This window comes from Spermophilus citellus (assembly GCF_964194105.1).
Source record: "Spermophilus citellus genome assembly, chromosome: 3".
NCBI classification, from domain to species: Eukaryota; Metazoa; Chordata; class Mammalia; order Rodentia; family Sciuridae; genus Spermophilus; species Spermophilus citellus.
In genome coordinates, this window is record NC_138184.1 from 34,959,616 (window position 1) to 34,977,991 (window position 18,376).

The following is an 18,376-nucleotide window of genomic DNA, read 5'->3' on the forward strand; positions in this document are numbered from 1 at the left end:
ATGTTCTCAGTATATATTTTATTTCACAATAATAATGATTTGTTTTTAGGGTCCTGATGAAGAAGCTGTTGTGGATCTTGGCAAAACTAGCTCAACTGTAAACACCAAGTTTGAAAAAGAAGAACTAGAAAGTAAGTTTGTTAAAATAATATGCTTATTAGCAGCTTAAATTACTGATTATTTGTTCTTTAAGTTTTACCTACTATTTCTTGAGACATTTTTCTTTACTGTTGTGGGGGAGAGCATACATTTAGAAGAGGGCTGGACACTTTTTCAGTATAGTGTGGAGAATAACAGTGTAGCAAACACCAATGCAGCCACCATCTGTGTCTAGAAATGGAACATTCCCTGATTATTTATTTGCTAGACAGACTCTATCATGGCATCTCTGAAATCCATCTTATGCTATGATAGAGCCACAGTTACAAAATCAGTTAATTCTATTGTTTCATTTCTGGCAGACTGGTTAATTTGAATTATAAGCATGCCGGAGTGCCCGACTAATAAGCCATAGTTATCATTACTTGTCATCTACATGCTTATTTTATAGGTCTGTTACATCAGCCTCTTAAAATGCTATAGTAACCCCTGTGCAAAATTGTCAAACAAGGGAGTTACTGGTCCAGCTACCTTCTCTAGGCAGGAAGAAATAATTTTAGATACACAGAGCAGCTGCCAAGATAGTACAAGCCACTCCTGTAAGCACTTCACCTGGGTTCTCCCAGTATCAGGAATGTTGATTTTGCATAGTCATTGTACATTAGTGAAAGTATAGAAATGAGCTAGGTTAATTACTAACTTAATTAGTAATTGGTTAACTGCTAGTTTACTATTAACTAAACCATAGATTTTATTTAGAATTCACAAATTTTTCTCCATAATTTTTTTTTTCCTCTCTGTTCCAAGATCCAGTTGATCCAGTTCAGGGTTCAACCGTACATTTAGTTGTTATGTCTCCTTAGTCTCTTAACAGTTTTCCTTCTTTCCTTTTAGAAGAGGAAAGAAGTCTTTCATGTTATAGTCTTTTCTTGTTATAGTATTTCATGACTATAACACTTTTGAAAAGGAGTGATTAAATATTTTGTACAATGATCTTCAGTTTGGGTTTGTCTGATGTTGTCACATGAATAGACTGACATGGATAATGACTGTGGAAGGAATGTCTGTGAGCATGACAGCAACATGACTTATTGATGATGTCAATGTTGAACACTTGATTAAGTCGCTATTCATAGAAAATGTTTTGATAGACATTTTTGGGATCTCTTTAGGAATTGCATGTTAAAATCTGAGAGCTGGTTGTATACAGACTGTTAATCTGTTGCTTTTAAGAAGGAGGTGGAAAGAGACAAATAAGAGTTCTCATTTACACCCTGAGATTTATTTATTTTCAAATAACTTTAAAAGTCTAGGTTTAGTAGGGCTTCTATGAAGAAGGAGACAATCTGTAACAGAAGACATTGAAGACAAAACAAAAGCAGAAAAAGCAATAAGGCCCAATCTTCTAATCTTTGGATTTTGGAGTATTCTTATCTAGTTTATCTGGCCTTTCTGAACTGCAAACTCATAGAATTTATTTTTATCTTGGTGCATTGTGGCTTGTGTGCCAAGACCCATTAGTACTAATTAGAGTAACAACTTTATAATTCCCAGTGCACAGGGATAGGAATTTTACTCTTTAATTTCCATTCTTCTTGGTATTCAGAAGGAAATATTTATTTTCACTGAAATAAAATGGTGAAGTCACTGAATTTTGCCATTGTTTCTTTGCTGAGGTATAATTCTTATGAAGTGGAATTTACCCCTTTAAAGTATGCTCTTCGTTGTTTATATCCACTGTGTTGTGCAGCTGTCACTGCTTTGGTTCCAGGAAATTTCTATCATTCCCCAAAGAAGTCCTATATCAATAATTTTGAAATTCAGAAATTTCTGATAAAATTTTATTTTTAATAATTTGAGATTTAATTTCTATACAGATTTATCAGATGCTTATTACTATGTGCTAGAGAAAGTGCTGGCTCAGCTTCCTGAATAGCTGGGATTACAGGTGCATACCACTATGCTTGGCTGCTTATGCACTTTATTGACATTAATGTATTGCCAACTGAAAAAGACATCAGTGTCGCTTTTTTCGCCTTAGCTGGAAACATGAACCTTAGGCAACTATCCAAACTTTTTGCTACTCTGTGTGTGTCCACAGATGAACTCAGTATCTCTATAAGTATTGATTTTGGGGTTCCAAGGAAATTTTAGTCATAAAATTTACAAATATAGAATGAATGACTGATAAATATTTATTTCTTCATCATCTTAATGGAATTTGTTAGGAGAAGAATATCATTAAATTTATTATTTCAGCATATTTAAAATTTTGTATATAAAGGCAAAAAGTAACTATATCAGATGTTTTTTGTGACTCATTAGTTCAACTTGTTGTTTGTGTCCCTCATTTTAGGGGAAAGGGATGGGGTGTGAACCCAGGGGTTCTACTACTGGGCTATATCCCCAGCTCCCCCGCTCCTTTTTTAAATGAAAGGGTCTAAGTTCCTGAGGATGGCCTTCATCTTGTGGGTGCCCTGGCTCAACTTTCTGAGTCACTATGAGCCATGGAACCTGAACCTTGTTCTTTACTCAACACAACTTAGATAGGAACCTCTCTTATTAAACTTTTCAAAGAAGTCATATCCTTTTCTCTCAACAGTTGACATACTGCTACTTGCTCTTTTGTTCCCTGATTCAGTTTCTTTTAGTGAGCGAAAGCAGATACTACCTTTCATAACTTGGTTTTCTTGGTTAAAATGTAATCAGGATCATACAGTATTAGTAGTAGCTTTTTCTGTCTTAACAGCATACAGTAACTGCATTGCTTTTTATCGGACAGTTTCTATCCTTTAGTTGGAGTGTTTGGATCATTTGCCTTTGATTCAATCCTTACTAATTTGGATCTTTATCCAAAACATCTAAAATAAGTTAATATTTATGATTATTAACATTTCAAATGTATTGAAAAGTATTTAATAATCAATAAATGTACCCTTCAAAGGTTAGCTTTAAATGTTGAATAAACTTATGTTTGTATAATACTATTTCATATGAGCTTAGCTCTTCTTTCTCAAAATATCTTTTTAGAGGTACAAAATAATGCTTATTTACATAGATAATCTATATATCTTATAATAATTAGTGGTATTACCCCTTGGGCATAGCATTCTGTGTAGTACTCTGTAAAATAAGAGGGGTAACGAAGACTCTCATTGTTAGTTTTATGAACTTTTAAATAATTCTTTGTTAACAGGAAATTTTGGTACACTTTTGTGAATGCCAGCACTTTTCTCTTTTGGAAACCATCAGTGTGTTTCTGAATCTTTTAATAGGTCACCGAGCTGTGTATATTGGAGTTCACGTCCCATTTAGTAAGGAGAGTCGGCGGCGGCACAGGCATCGTGGGCACAAACATCACCACCGGAGAAGGAAAGATAAAGAATCAGATAAGGAAGATGGACGGGAATCTCCTTCTTACGGTAAGAGAAAACAGTTGATCTATTAACAGTTTGAATTCTTATCCTGGAAAGTATCTTAACTTTTTAATTGAACCCATTCTTTTAAAAATTGTATTATCTGTGGTAATTTAGCCACATTATGTACATTGGAGATACCAATTACAGAATTTTCTTTGAACAAGAAAGATATTTGGTTAATAGGTGAAGATCTTGGTATAAATGAAAAATTAAAGGTGGAGGGCTTTGTTTTCGTCATTGTTTTTCAACCTTGGCATAATAAAAGGTGGGTTTTGTCATTTATCTTTCAATTTAGGAGGATTTTATTTCCTTTTCTCTGCCATATATTTAATTACTTGCATATGTATTGAACAGACATCTGGAATACCAAGGTTCCTTACAGGAACCTTATGTCCTTTTAAACCATAATTTTTGGCTAGAAGCTTTTATTCATGAGGCTATATTACTTGAGTATCTGCTCCGAAAAGAGTGCTCTCATTCGACAGTATTGTCTGTGTAGAAGAATAGGGACTCATTTGTTACATAAAAGCAGAGGAGTATGTAAGTGCTAACAGAAAGCAGATATAGATATAGATGTAAAGGAAAGAGAATGTTAATCTCTAATGTCATAGGGATTGAATGTGGTGGTTCAAGTGGCCCTGAGACTCAGTGGGAAAGAAGAGCCCCAAAACAATAACTGTGCAGGCACGATACTTCCTTGACATACAGGAGGTCTTCAGTTTGTAGGCTGTTATGGGCCCATGTGGCCATGTCTGCACTATAGTCTCAGTGAGTGCTTTCTAGTAAAGCTGTGTGAGCTGTACCCTTACAGGCACTTGTGTGCTATGCTAAAGCAAGGTTTTTGTGAAGAACCATAAAATGAAAAAATTACCATGTATAATATAGCTACGACATGAACATGAGACAAATACTGATGGCCTAGTAAAATAATGGCATAATTTGGCGTGAACATACTTTATAAACAGTTAGAAAAATTGTGCTGTATATGGGTAATAATGAGCGTAATGCATTCCACTATTGTCATGTATTTTAAAAAAAATGTTCAGTTACAAACATTCCACCTATCCTTTGACATGTGCTATTATTTAATTTTTGCAATAGGGTTGTTTTTTGTTGTCATTTTGTGGTGCCAGGGATCTAATTCAGGGCTTCCTACTTGCTAGGTAAGCACTCTATCACTGAACTACACCTTCAGACCTTTCTCATCAGTTTTAAAAGATAGATATTATGTATTTTATAGATTAGGAAACTTTAGAGAGGTTAAATGACAGGCATCTCTTTAGAACCTCTAAGAGACAGTGATGACCTAATAAAATATTAAATGGACGTGTAGTCAGCAAAGGCCATGTAACTGGCAAAGGGAAAATGGATACCAATTAAAAAGGATGGCTTGTGAACTTTAATATGAAGTAATTTTAGAAATATTTCACTATTCCATATGATGTACCTGTCCAGTTTAGCATATCTTAGTGTCATCTGGGAGAGGATCACTAAACTTCTATAATTCATACTCAATAAAAGCACATAATATTTTTATGAATGGAAATACTTTTTTACTAAACTATGTTTACATTTTCACTAAGGTTGGTAACTTGATTTTTTTTTTAATTATTTTATTGTTGGTTGTTCAAAACATTACATAGTTCTTAATATACCATATTTCACAGATTGATTCAAGTGGGTTATGAACTCCCATTTTTACCCCGTATACAGATTGCTGTGTCACATCAGTTACATTTCCATTGATTTACAAATTGCCTTTCTAGTGACTGATGTATTCTGCTGTCTATCCCATTCTCCACTGTCCCCCCTCCCCTCCCCTCCCCTCCCCTTCTCTCTCTCCATCCCCTCTACTATAAATCGTTTCTATATAATTTTTCTCCTACTCCTCCTTTCCTCTTATATGTAATTGTGTATAACCCTGAGGCTCACCTTCCAATTCCATGCAATTTCCCTTAACTCTCACTTTCCCTCCCGCCTATCATCCCTGTTTAATGTTAATCTTCTTCTCCAGCTCTTCGTCTCTACCCTGTCCTTGGTTACTCCCCTTATATCAAAGAAGACATTTGACATTTGTTTTTTAAGGATTGGCTAGCTTCACTTAGCATAATCTGCTCTAATGCCATCCATTTCCCTCCAAATTCTATGATTTTGTCATTTCTTATTGCAGAGTAATACTCCATTGTGTATAAATGCCACATTTTTTTAATCCATTCATCTATTGAAGGGCTTCTAGGTTGGTTCCACCATCTTGCTATCCTGAATTGTGCTGCTATGAACATCGATATAGCAGTGTCCCTGTAGCATGCTCTTGTTAGGTCTTTAGGGAATAGACCGAGAAGGGGAATAGCTGGGTCAAATGGTGGTTCCATTCCCAGCTTTCCAAGAAATCTCCATACTGCTTTCCAAATTGGCTGCACCATTTTGCAGTCCCACCAACAATGAACAAGTGTACCCATTTCCCGGCATCCTCGCCAGCACTTGTTGTTGTTGGACTTCTTAATGGCTGCCAATCTTACTGGAGTGAGATGGTATCTTAGGGTGGTTTTGATTTGCATTTCTCTGACTGCTAGCGATGGTGAGCATTTTTTCATGTACTTGTTGATTGATTGTATGTCCTCCTCTGAGAAGTGTCTGTTCAGGTCCTTGGCCCATTTGTTGATTGGGTCATTTGTTATCTTATTATCTAATTTTTTGAGTTCTTTGTATACTCTGGATATTAGGGCTCTATCTGAAGTGTGTGGGGTAAAGATTTGTTCCCAGGATGTAGGCTCCCTGTTTATCTCTCTTATTGTTTCTTTTGTTGAGAGAAAACTTTTTAGTTTGAGTAAGTCCCATTTGTTGATTCTGGTTGTTAACTCTTGCGCTAAGGGTGTCCTATTGAGGAATTTGGAGCCTGACCCCACAGTATGTAGATCATAGCCAACTTTTTCTTCTATCAGACGCCGTGTCTCTGATTTAATATCAAGCTCCTTGATCCATTTTGAGTTAACTTTTGTGCATGGCGAGAGAAAGGGATTCAGTTTCATTTTGATGCAAATGGATTTCCAGTTTTCCCAGCACCATTTGTTGAAGATGCTATCCTTCCTCCATTGCATGCTTTTAGCCCCTTTATCAAATATAAGATAGTTGTATTTTTGCGGATTGGTTACTGTGTCTTCTATTTTGTACCATTGGTCCACTCGCCTGTTTTGGTACCAGTACCATGCTGTTTTTGTTACTATTGCTCTGTAGTATAGTTTGAAGTCTGGTATCGCTATACCGCCTGATTCACACTTCCTGCTTAGCATTGTTTTTGCTATTCTGGGTCTTTTATTATTCCATATGAATTTCCTGATTGGGTAACTTGATTTTTCAAGCAATGATATTGGATTAAATGTCTAAGTATAGTGGTTTGAAAAATAAATTATGATGTTGAAGTATTTGACTTTTTTATATAGTAATTATTCCTAGAAAAGATATATGTCCCTGAAGTGGATTTATTTTAATTATTAACTACCAATTTGTGTCCTCTAAAGTGCTATGAATGACGTCCTTCTTTCTTATTTCTAAAAAAAGATTACACAGGATTTTTGATTGTAGACATAATGGAATAAAAAGGACTGACTTTTCTCTTCCATTTTATTTTGTACTTTATCCTTTTTGTTATTTTTCCACTGGTTCTTCTGCCACTAACTTTAGTTTTTAATTTTACTTTTTTTAAAGGAACATTTTAAAATATTCTAATTAGTTATACATGACAGTAGAATGCATTTTGACATATCATACATACATGGAGTATAACTTCTCGTTCTTCTGGTTGTATATAATGTAGAGTTACACTGGTCATGTAATCATATATTCACACAAGGTAGTGATGTCTAATTGCTTCTATTTTCTACCCCCATATTTCCCCTCCTTTTACTTCCCTCTATCTAATCCAAAGTACCTCTATTCTCCATGTCCCCATTGTGAATTAGCATCTGCATATGAGAGAAAACATTCGTCCTTTGGTTTTTTGGGATTGACTTATTTTGCTTAGCATGTTATTCTCCAGTTCCATCCACTTACCAGAAATGCCATAATTCCATTCTTCTTTAAGTCTGAGTAGTATTTCATTGTGTATATATACCATAATTTCTTTATCCATTCTTTTGTTGAGGGGCATCTAGGTTGGTTCCATAGTTTGGCTGTTGTGAATTGAGCTGCTGTAAACATTGATGTGGCTGCCTCACTGTAGTAGGCTGATTTTAAGTCCTGTGGTTACACCAATTTGCAGTTCCACCAGCAATGTATGAGTGTACCCCTCACCAGCTTTATTGAGGTATAATTGACAAATACAAATTATATGTATTTAAGATACATAACATGATGTATGAATACATTGTCAAATGATTACCACAGTCAAGTTAATTAGTATATTCTCACGTCACATATTTGCTTTTTTGTGTGTGGTGAGGACATTTAAGGTCTACTTTCTTAGTAGACTTCAAATATTCAATTCAGTTTTATTAACTGTAGTTACCATATTGTATATTAGGTCCTCAGAATTTAATATTCTTGTAACTGGAATTGTACCTGATCTTCCATTTTAAATAGATAGAAAACTGGATATAATATATGAAACAAGTTATAGTTATATTATATAGGAAACAAGTTATAGTTCCAGATGTTGGGTAACAGGCAGCACAGGACTGTGATAGCTAAAAGAAGCAAATGAGATTGCCTTGAGTTTATTGCCTAAACATAGTTTCCAGGCCACAACACGGGAGGGGGACCTGCATGGAACCTAGCAAACTCTTAGTAGTCATGGGTTAAAGAAGCCATCGTGACAGAAGTAGAGACTATTTCGAACTCACTGAAATAAAAACACACTATAGGCAAGTAACTGATGTAGAGTCTTCTCCAGAGGGGATGTGATTCTGAGGTATGCATGTTTCTTTCAGCATGGCACTGTGCAAAGTGAGAACTGGAAAATGCACCTGAAGCACTGCTTGGAGGCAAAATTGTGCCACTTAATCCTTTCATCAGAAAAGGAAGATGAAAGTGATTTAAGCTTTTGACTTAAGAAACTAAGGAAGAAAGTAGAACAAATTAAATCCAAAATGAGGAAAAGACAACAAAATCAAAATAGAAATGGATAAAATAAAAATCAGAAAAATAGTTTCAAGATTCATTTGGGTCAAAGTCTGCTTCTTTGGAAAGATCAGTAAAATTAATAAACATTCTGATCAAGTTAGGGGGAATAAAATAATTTTCTGTACCGACACCACTGAAAGGCTAATAAGGAATCATTATGAATATCTTTGTGCCAACAAAATGGATAGTTTAGATGAAATGGGCACAATCCTTTATGAATATAAACCACAGGGCTGGGATTGCAACTTGGTGGTAGAGTGCCTGTTGAGTGTACATGAGGCCTTGGGTTTGATTCCCTAGCACTTCAAGAAAAGAAAGAAAGAAGGGACTAAGGAAGGGGAGGGAGGAAACGAAATAGGATATAAATGACCAAGCTGAAATGTATAAACTTACTAAAGATATTGAGTTTGTATAGTCGAAAAACATTGTCACAATAAATTTACTGCCAGATGGTTTCAGGAATGATTTCAAACAAACATGTAAAAAAAGAACTAATAGTCTTTGCTAGAAAATTTAAGAGAAGGGAACACTTTGTAATTTCATGTTATGAATTCAGCATTACCCTAATATCAAAACTAGACAGATGTTGCAAGAAAGTGAAACTACAGACAAAATACTTCCTGTGATTGTAGATTCAGAAATCCTGAGCAAAATAAAAACAGATCTTATCCTGCAATATTTAAAAAGAATAATATGTCGTAATAGACAGACCTAGGCTGAATAATGCCTCTAAGATATCTATATGTTAATCTCTGGAACATGTACGTGCTGCCTGAGATGGCAAAAGGGACTTTGTAGACGTAGTTAAGGATTTTGAAATGGGGATGTCATTCTGTATTCTGCAGGTAAGCCTGATATAATCATAGGTGTCTTTGGTAATAGAGGAGGTCAGCATATCAGACTGGGAATAGATGTGAGGAAAGAAAAAAGTGGTTGTAGTATTCAGATCTGGAAAAGTTAAGAGACAGGTTTTCCCCTAGATCCTCTGGAAGGAACCAGCCCCACCAGCACTGTGATTTTAGCTTTGTAACACTCATTTTGGACCTCTGGTCTACAAAACACTAATAAGAGAATAAAATTGTGTTGTGTAAGCCACCAAGTTTTTGGTAATTTGTTATGGCAAAAATACGACACTAATTTGATAACCAACTGGGAGTGTAAGGTTGGTTTAAAATTTAAGCATCTATCAGTGTAAGTAAGTAGTACAAAGGAGAAAACTTATATAGTAATTTTAATACATCTAAAATAAACCTTTAACAAAATTCAACTCCCTTTTATGATAAAACTTTAATTAAGCAAACTAGAAATAGACAGAAACTATGTCAAGCTGATAAAAAATAAAACCAGTACTGGGGGTTGAACCCAGGGGTGTTTTTACCACTGAGCTATAGTTTCAGTCCTTTTTATTTTTCATTTTGAGACAGGGTCTCACTAAGTTGCTTAGGTCCTTATTAAGTTGTTAAGGCTGGCCTGGAACTTGAAATCCTCTTGCCTTAGCCTCCTGAGTTGCTGGGATTTTAGGTAGGTGCCACCATGCCTGGCCCTGGCCTTTTTTATTTTTATTTTGAGATAAGGTCTCACTAAGATGCTTACAGCCTTGCTAAATTGCTGAGGCTGGACTCAAACTTGTGATCCTCCTGCCTCATCCTCAGGTGTGTGCTTTCAGTATCACTTTTAATGGGGAAAGATTAGTGCTTTTCCCCTATGATTAGGAAAAAGGCAAGATGTTCTCTTTGACCACTTTTATATCGTATTGTACTTGAGCACCTAAAGGGCATACAGATTACTATGAAAGAATTTGAATTGTCTTTATTACAGATACAGGATCATACAGCCTCCCAAAATGTGGAAGGAACTAATAAGATTGCAGTCTATAAAATCAGTTCTTTTTCCCTCTAGGTACAGTGCCACTTATGGTAGCACTAGTAATATTCTTTAAGAATAACTGGCAACAAATGTGCAAGATCTAAATGCTAGAAAGTTCAAAACAGTAGAAAAATTTAGTCATGTGTTTTTATTTCTTCTGTATAGGTCCCAGGGTATTCCTTCAGTATGAAGACCATGTCATATACATACTGGAAATTTTTCAGATTGCCTCTCACCTTTCTCCTTATATTTTCCTCTTTCTGGAGCTCTTCTTGTTAGACCTTTATATTCTGTTCCATATTGCTTAACCTTTTGTGTTTTCCGTCTTTGTTTCTCATTCTGTATAATTTTCTCAGATCAGTCTTTTCCTTTAACAATTCTCTCTGATCTGCTCCTTAACCTGTTGTCATGTCCTGTTTATTATATCCACAAATACCTGGAGGACATTTACTTAGGCTTAAATGTTCAGTGTGAACTCATTCCTCATATTCAGCAGTTTGATTTTTTTTTTCACATTGAAAGCCTTAGGCCCCTTAACTGTCCCAAACTAATATTTATGCAAGTTTCTGTCTTTAGGGATCCTATACTACACACTTTGTCTATTTCTAGATGTTGTCAATTGGATATCTGCTTCTTGCAGTGACCTGTCCTACCTCTCAACCCCTAGCTCATAGCTTTGTTTTTTCCATGGCAGTAGGGACAGTTAGAAAAGTTAGTTCCTGTATACTTGTAACTTTGAGTTTTTCATTGTTTTTTTACACTAGGAGATTTTCTTTTTTTTTTTCTCTTGAACTTAGCTAAAGTCAAGAAAAATATAAAATATAGCTATATTTAAATGTTCTGTCTTGTCTAACATTTCTATTCATTTTAATTGTTTTTGGTACCATGCTTTGAATCCAGGGGCACTTAGAAACTAAGCCACATCCCAAGCCTTTTTAAATTTTTATTTTGAGAGAGTTTCACTAAGTTGCTTAGGGCCTTGCTAAGTTTCTGAAGCTGTCTTGGAACTCCTGGTCCTCTTGCCCCAGCCTTCCGAGTCACTGGGATTATAGGTGTATGCCACTGCACTTGGCTCCCTTTTTTTTTTGTTGTTGTTGTTTGTGGATGGACCTTTATTTTGTTCACTTATTTATATGTGGCACTGAGAATTGAACCCACACTTGCTAGGCAGGCGCTCTACCACTGAGCTAAAACCCCAGCCCTTCCAGGAATTTTTTTAAAAATATTTTTTTACTTGTGATAGACACACAATGTCTTTATTTATTTGTGTATGTGGAGCTGAGGATTGACCCCAGTGCCTCACACATGTGAGGTAAGCGTTCTACCACTGAGCCCCAGCCTCTGCCCTCCCATGCGTTTTTTTTTTAATTAATTAATTTATTTTTTTAATTGGTTGTTCAAAACATTACAAAGCTCTTGACATATCATATTTCATATATTAGATTCAAGTGGATTATGAACTCCCATTTTTACCACAAATACAGATTGCAGAATCACATTGGTTACACATCGACATTTTTACATACTGCCATATTCGTGACTGTTGTATTCTGCTACCTTTCCTATACCCTACTGTCCCCCCTCCCCTCCCCTCCCATCTTCTCTCTCTACCCCATCTACTGTAATTCATTTCTCTCCTTGTTTTTTTTTCCCATTCCCCTCACAACTTCTTATACGTAATTTTGTATAACAATGAGAGTCTCCTTCCATTTCCATGCAATTTCCCTTTTCTCTCCCTTTCCCTCCCACCTCATGTCTCTGTTTAATGTTAATCTTTTCCTCCTGCTCTTTCTCCCTGCTCTGTTCTTAGTTGCTCTCATTATATCAAAGAAGACATTTGGCATTTGTTTTTTAGGGATTGGCTAGCTTCACTTAGAATAATCTGCTCTAGTGCCATCCATTTCCCTGCAAGTTCCATGATTTTGTCATTTTTTAGTGCTGCATAATACTCCATTGTGGATAAATGCCACATTTTTTTTTATCCATTCATCTATTGAAGGTCATCTGGGTTGGTTCCACAGTCTAGCTATTGTGAATTGTGCTGCTATGAACATCGATGTGGCAGTATCCCTGTAGCATGCTCTTTTAAGGTCTTCAGGGAATAGTCCAAGAAGGGCAATAGCTGGGTCAAATGGTGGTTTTCTAAAAAAAATATCTATTTATTTATTTATTTATTTATTATTTATTTATTTATTTTTTTATTGTTGGTCGTTCAAAACATTACATAGTTCTTAATATATCATATTTCACAGTTTGATTCAAGTGGGTTATGAACTCCCATTTTTACCCCGTATACAGATTGCTCACTTCCATTGATTTACATATTGCCATTCTAGTGTCTGATGTATTCTGCTGTCTATCCTATTCTCTACTATCCCCCCTCCCCTCCCCTCCCCTCCCCTCCCCATTTCTCTCTCTACCCCCTCTACTGTAAATCATTTCTTCCACTTGTATTATTCTTCTCTTACCCCTCATTTCCTCTTATATGTAATTTTGTAAAACCCTGAGGATCACCTTCCATTTCCATGCGATTTCTCACTCCCTTTCACTCCCACCTCTCATCCCTGTTTAATGTTAATCTTCTTCTCAAGCTCTTCGTCCCTACCCTGTCCTTGGTTACTCCCCTTATATCAAAGCAGTCATTTGGCATTTGTTTTTTAAGGATTGGCTAGCTTCACTTAGCATAATCTGCTCTAATGCCATCCATTTCCCTCCAAATTCTATGATTTTGTCATTTTTTATTGCTGCATAGTACTCCATTGTGTATAAATGTCACTTTTTTTTATCCATTCATCTATTGAAGGGCATCTAGGTTGGTTCCACAATCTTGCTATCGTGAATTGTGCTGCTATGAACATCGATGTAGCAGTGTCCCTGTAGCATGCTCTTGTTAGGACTTTAGGGAATAGACCGAGAAGGGGAATAGCTGGGTCAAATGGTGGTTCCATTCCCAGCTTTCCAAGAAATCTCCATACTGCTTTCCAAATTGGCTGCACCAACTTGCAGTCCCACCAACAGTGAACAAGTGTACCCTTTTCCCCACATCCTCGCCAGCACTTGTTGTTGTTTGACTTCCTAATGGCTGCCAATCTTACTGGAGTGAGATGGTATCTTAGGGTGGTTTTGATTTGCATTTCTCTGACTGCTAGAGATGGTGAGCATTTTTTCATGTACTTATTGATTGATTGTATGTCCTCCTCTGAGAAGTGTCTGTTCAGGTCCTTGGCCCATTTGTTGATTGGGTCATTTGTTATCTTATTGTCTAATTTTTTGAGTTCTTTGTATACTCTGGATATTAGGGCTCTATCTGAAGTGTGAGGAGTAAAGATTTGTTCCCAGGATGTAGGCTCCCTGTTTACCTCTCTTATTGTTTCTTTTGCTGAGAAAAAACTTTTTAGTTTGATTAAGTCCCATTTGTTGATTCTAGTTGTTAACTCTTGTGCTATGGGTGTCCTATTGAGGAATTTGGAGCCCGACCCCACAGTATGTAGATCATAGCCAACTTTTTCTTCTATCAGATGCCGTGTCTCTGATTTAATATCAAGCTCCTTGATCCATTTTGAGTTAACTTTTGTGCATGGCGAGAGAAAGGGATTCAGTTTCATTTTGATGCAAATGGATTTCCAGTTTTCCCAGCACGATTTGTTGAAGATGCTATCCTTCCTCCATTGCATGCTTTTAGCCCCTTTATCAAATATAAGATAGTTGTAGTTTTGTGGATTGGTTACTGTGTCCTCTATTCTGTACCATTGGTCCACCCGACTGTTTTGGTACCAGTACCACGCTGTTTTTGTTACTATTGCTCTGTAATATAGTTTGAAGTCTGGTATCGCTATACCGCCTGATTCACACTTCCTGCTTAGCATTGTTTTTGCTATTCTGGGTCTTTTATTATTCCATATGAATTTCATGGTTGTTTTATCTATTTCTACAAGAAATGCTGTTGGGATTTTGTTTGGCATTGCAGTGAACTTATAGAGAACTTTTGGTAATATCGCCATTTTGATGATGTTAGTTCTGCCTATCCATGAACAGGGTATATTTTTCCATCTTCTAAGGTCTTCTTCTATATATCTCTTTAGGGTTCTGTAGTTTTCATTGTATAAGTCTTTCACCTCTTTTGTTAGGTTGATTCCCAAGTATTTTAATTTTTTGGAGGATATTGTGAATGGAGTAGTTGTCCTCATTTCCGTTTCAGAGGATTTGTCGCTGATATACAGGAATGCATTTGATTTATGCGTATTGATTTCATATCCTGCCACTTTGCTGAATTCATTTATTAGCTCTAATAGTTTCTTTGTAGACCCTTTTGGGTCTACTAGGTATAGAATCATGTCATCTGCAAATAGTGATAATTTAAGTTCTTCTTTTCCTATTTTTATGCCTTTAATTTCTTTCGTCTGTCTAATTGCTCTGGCCAGTGTTTCGAGGACTATGTTGAACAGAAATGGTGAGAGAGGGCATCCCTGTCTTGTACCAGATCTTAGAGGGAATGCCTTCAATTTTTATCCATTCAGAATGATGCTGGCCTGTGGCTTATCATAGATTGCTTTTACAATGTTGAGGTATGATCCTGTTATCCCTAATTTTTCTAGAGTTTTGAACATAAAGGGATGCTGTACTTTGTTGAATGCTTTTTCTGCATCTATCGAGATGATCATGTGGTTCTTATTTTTAAGTCTATTGATGTGGTGAATAACATTTATTGATTTCCGTATATTGAACCAGCCTTGCATCCCAGGGATGAATCCTACTTGATCATGGTGTATAATTTTTTTGATATGTTTTTGAATCTGATTCGCCAGAATTTTATTGAGGATTTTTGCATCTAGGTTCATTAGAGATATTGATCTGTAGTTTTCTTTCTTTGAAGTGTCTTTGTCTGGTTTAGGCATCAGGGTGATGTTGGCCTTGTAGAATGTATTTGGAAGTTCTCCCTCTTTTTCTATTTCCTGAAATAGCTTGAAAAATTGGTGTTAGTTCCTCTTGAAAGGTTTTGTAAAACTCTGCTGTATACCCATCCGGTCCTGGGCTTTTCTTAGTTGGTAGTCTTTTGATGGTTTCTTCTATTTCCTCTATTGTTATTGGTCTGTTTAGGTTGTCTATTTCCTCCTGACTCAATCTGGGCAGATCATATGCCTTAAGAAATTTATCTATGCCTTCACTATCTTCTATTTTATTGGAGTATAAGGATTCAAAATAATTTCTGATTATCTTCTGTATTTCTGAAGTGTCTGTTGTGATATTGCCTTTTTCATCCCGTATGCTAGTAATTTGAGTTCTCTCTCTTCTTCTCTTCGTTAGCATGGCTAAGGGTCTGTCGATTTTATTTATTTTTTCAAAGAACCAACTTTTAGTTTTGTCAATTTTTTCAATTGTTTCTTTTGTTTCAATTTCATTAATTTCAGCTCTGATTTTAATTATTTCTTGCCTTCTACTTCTTTTGCTGTTGTTTTGCTCTTCTTTTTCTAGGATTTTGAGATGAAGTATGAGATCATTTATTTGTTGGTTTTTTCTTTTTTTAAGGAATGAACTCCAAGCAATGAATTTTCCTCTTAGAACTGCTTTCAATGTGTCCCATAGATTCCGATATGTTGTGTCTGTGTTTTCATTTAACTCTAAGAAGTTTTTGATTTCCTCCTTGATGTCTTCTAAAACCCATTGATCATTCAGTAACCTATTGCTCATTCTCCAAGTGATGCATGATTTTTCCTTCCTTCTTTTATCGTTGATTTTCAGTTTCATTCCATTATGATCAGATAAGATGCATGGTATTATCTCTACTCCTTTATATTGTCTAAGAGTTGCCCTGTGACATAATATATGATCTATTTTTGAGAAGGATCCATGTGCTGCTGAGAAAAAAGTGTAACTGCTTGATGTTGGGTGGTATATTCTATATATGTCAGTTAAGTCTAGGTTGTTAATTGTGTTATTGAGTTCTATAGTTTCCTTATTTAACTTTTGTTTGGAAGATCTGTCCAGTGGTGAGAGAGGTGTGTTGAAGTCTCCCATGATTATTGTATGGTGGTCTATTAGACCCTTGAACTTGAGAAGAGTTTGCTTGACGAACGTAGCTGCACCATTGTTTGGGGCATATATATTTATGATTGTTATGTCTTGTTGGTGTATGGTTCCCTTGAGCAGTATGCAGTGTCCCTCTTTATCCCTTTTGATAAACTTTGGCTTGAAATCTATTTTATTAGATATGAGTATGGACACTCCTGCTTGTTTCCACAGTCCATATGAGTGGTATGATTTTTCCCAACCTTTCACCTTCAGTCTATGTATATCTTTTCCTATCAAATGCGTCTGCTGTAGGCAGCATATTGTTGGGTCTTGTTTTGTGATCCATTCAACTAGCCTGTGTCTCTTAATTGGTGAGTTTAAGCCATTAACATTTAGGGTTATTATTGAGATATGGTTTGTTCTCCCAGCCATATTTGTTTATTAATGTTACTAAACCTGATTTGTTTTCCTCTTTGATTACTTTCCCCCCTTTACTGTCCTACCTCCCACTGTTGGTTTTCATTGTTATTTTCCATTTCCTCTTCCTGTAATGTTTTGCCAAGGATTTTTTGAAGAGATGGTTTTCTAGCTGCGAATTCTTTTAAATTTTGTTTATCGTGGAAGGTTTTAATTTCATCTTCCATCCTGAAGCTTAATTTCGCTGGATACACGATTCTTGGTTGGAACCCATTTTCTTTCAGTGTTTGAAGTATGTTATTCCAGGATCTTCTAGCTTTCAGAGTCTGTGTTGAGAGATCAGCTGTTATCCTGATTGGTTTACCCCTAAATGTAATCTGCTTCCTTTCTCTTGTAGCTTTTAAAATTCTCTCCTTATTCTGTATGTTGGGCATCTTCATTATAATGTGTCTAGGTGTGGATCTCTTATGATTTTGCACATTCAGCGTCCTGTAGGCTTCTAGGATTTGGGATTCTGTCTCATTCTTCAAGTCTGGGAAGTTTTCTCATATTATTTCATTGAATAGATTGTTTATTCCTTTGGTTTGGAGCTCTGTGCCTTCCTGTATCCCAGTGACTCTTAAGTTTGGTCTTTTAATGTTATCCCATATTTCTTGGATGTTCTGCTCGTGGTTTCTTAGCAGTCTTGCTGAGCTGTCTATGTTCTTTTCAAGTTGAAATACCTTGTCTTCATTGTCTGATGTTCTATCTTCTAAGTGATCTACTCTGCTGGTAGTATTCTCAATTGAGTTTTTAAGTTGGTTTATTGCTTCCTGCATTTCTAGGATTTCTATTTGTTTGTTTTTTATTACCTCTATCTCCCTGTGTAATTGATCTTTTACTTCCTGGATTTGTTTATGTAGTTCCTTGTCAAAGTGATCTTTCATTGTCTGATTTTGCTGTCTCATGTCTTCCTTGAGACTCCAGATCATCTGAAGCTTGTATATCCTGAACTCTTTATCTGACATTCCATCTGTTGCATCTATTACCTCTTCTAAAGTTGAGTTGACCTGCATTGCTTGTGGTCCTTTCTTTCCTTGTCTTTTCATACTGCTCGCGTTTCTTTCTGCTTGGTGAAACTGTTGTGTTTTTGAAATTTTCCCCCTATTTATTTATATTGCTCTTGTATAGTTGGAAAATCTCCCTTGCAGGGCCGGTAGTGGCTGTGCTCCTCCTCTAATTAGGGTGATCTGTCTACCACTCTGGTCGGTCGCAGGTCTGCCCACCCTGCGGGCGCGGGTGGCGGCTCTACTCTACCCGCACTCCAATTGTGGTGACGTAACTACCACGCCCTGGGGTCGTTGGTCCTGATCCGGATGTGGGCGGTGGCTCTGCTCAGCCCCTACTCCAATTGGTGTGACGTGTCTACCACGCTGGCAGGCCTCTAGGCCTGTTCCGCCGGTGGGTCG

At 36.4% G+C, this 18,376-nt stretch overlaps 1 protein-coding gene across 16 annotated transcripts in view; it reads left to right on the forward strand.

The window, feature by feature from the left end:
- SLC4A7 (solute carrier family 4 member 7) overlaps positions 1 to 18,376 on the forward strand; it is a 112,372-nt gene that overhangs the window by 29,423 nt on the left and 64,573 nt on the right. For all 16 annotated transcript variants that reach the window (XM_081283587.1, XM_081283599.1, XM_081283597.1 and 13 more), the window contains exons 2-3: positions 50 to 131; positions 3,375 to 3,521. In XM_081283587.1, the coding sequence (XP_081139713.1) occupies positions 50 to 131; positions 3,375 to 3,521 (229 nt within the window). The remainder of the gene's footprint in view (positions 1 to 49; positions 132 to 3,374; positions 3,522 to 18,376) is intronic.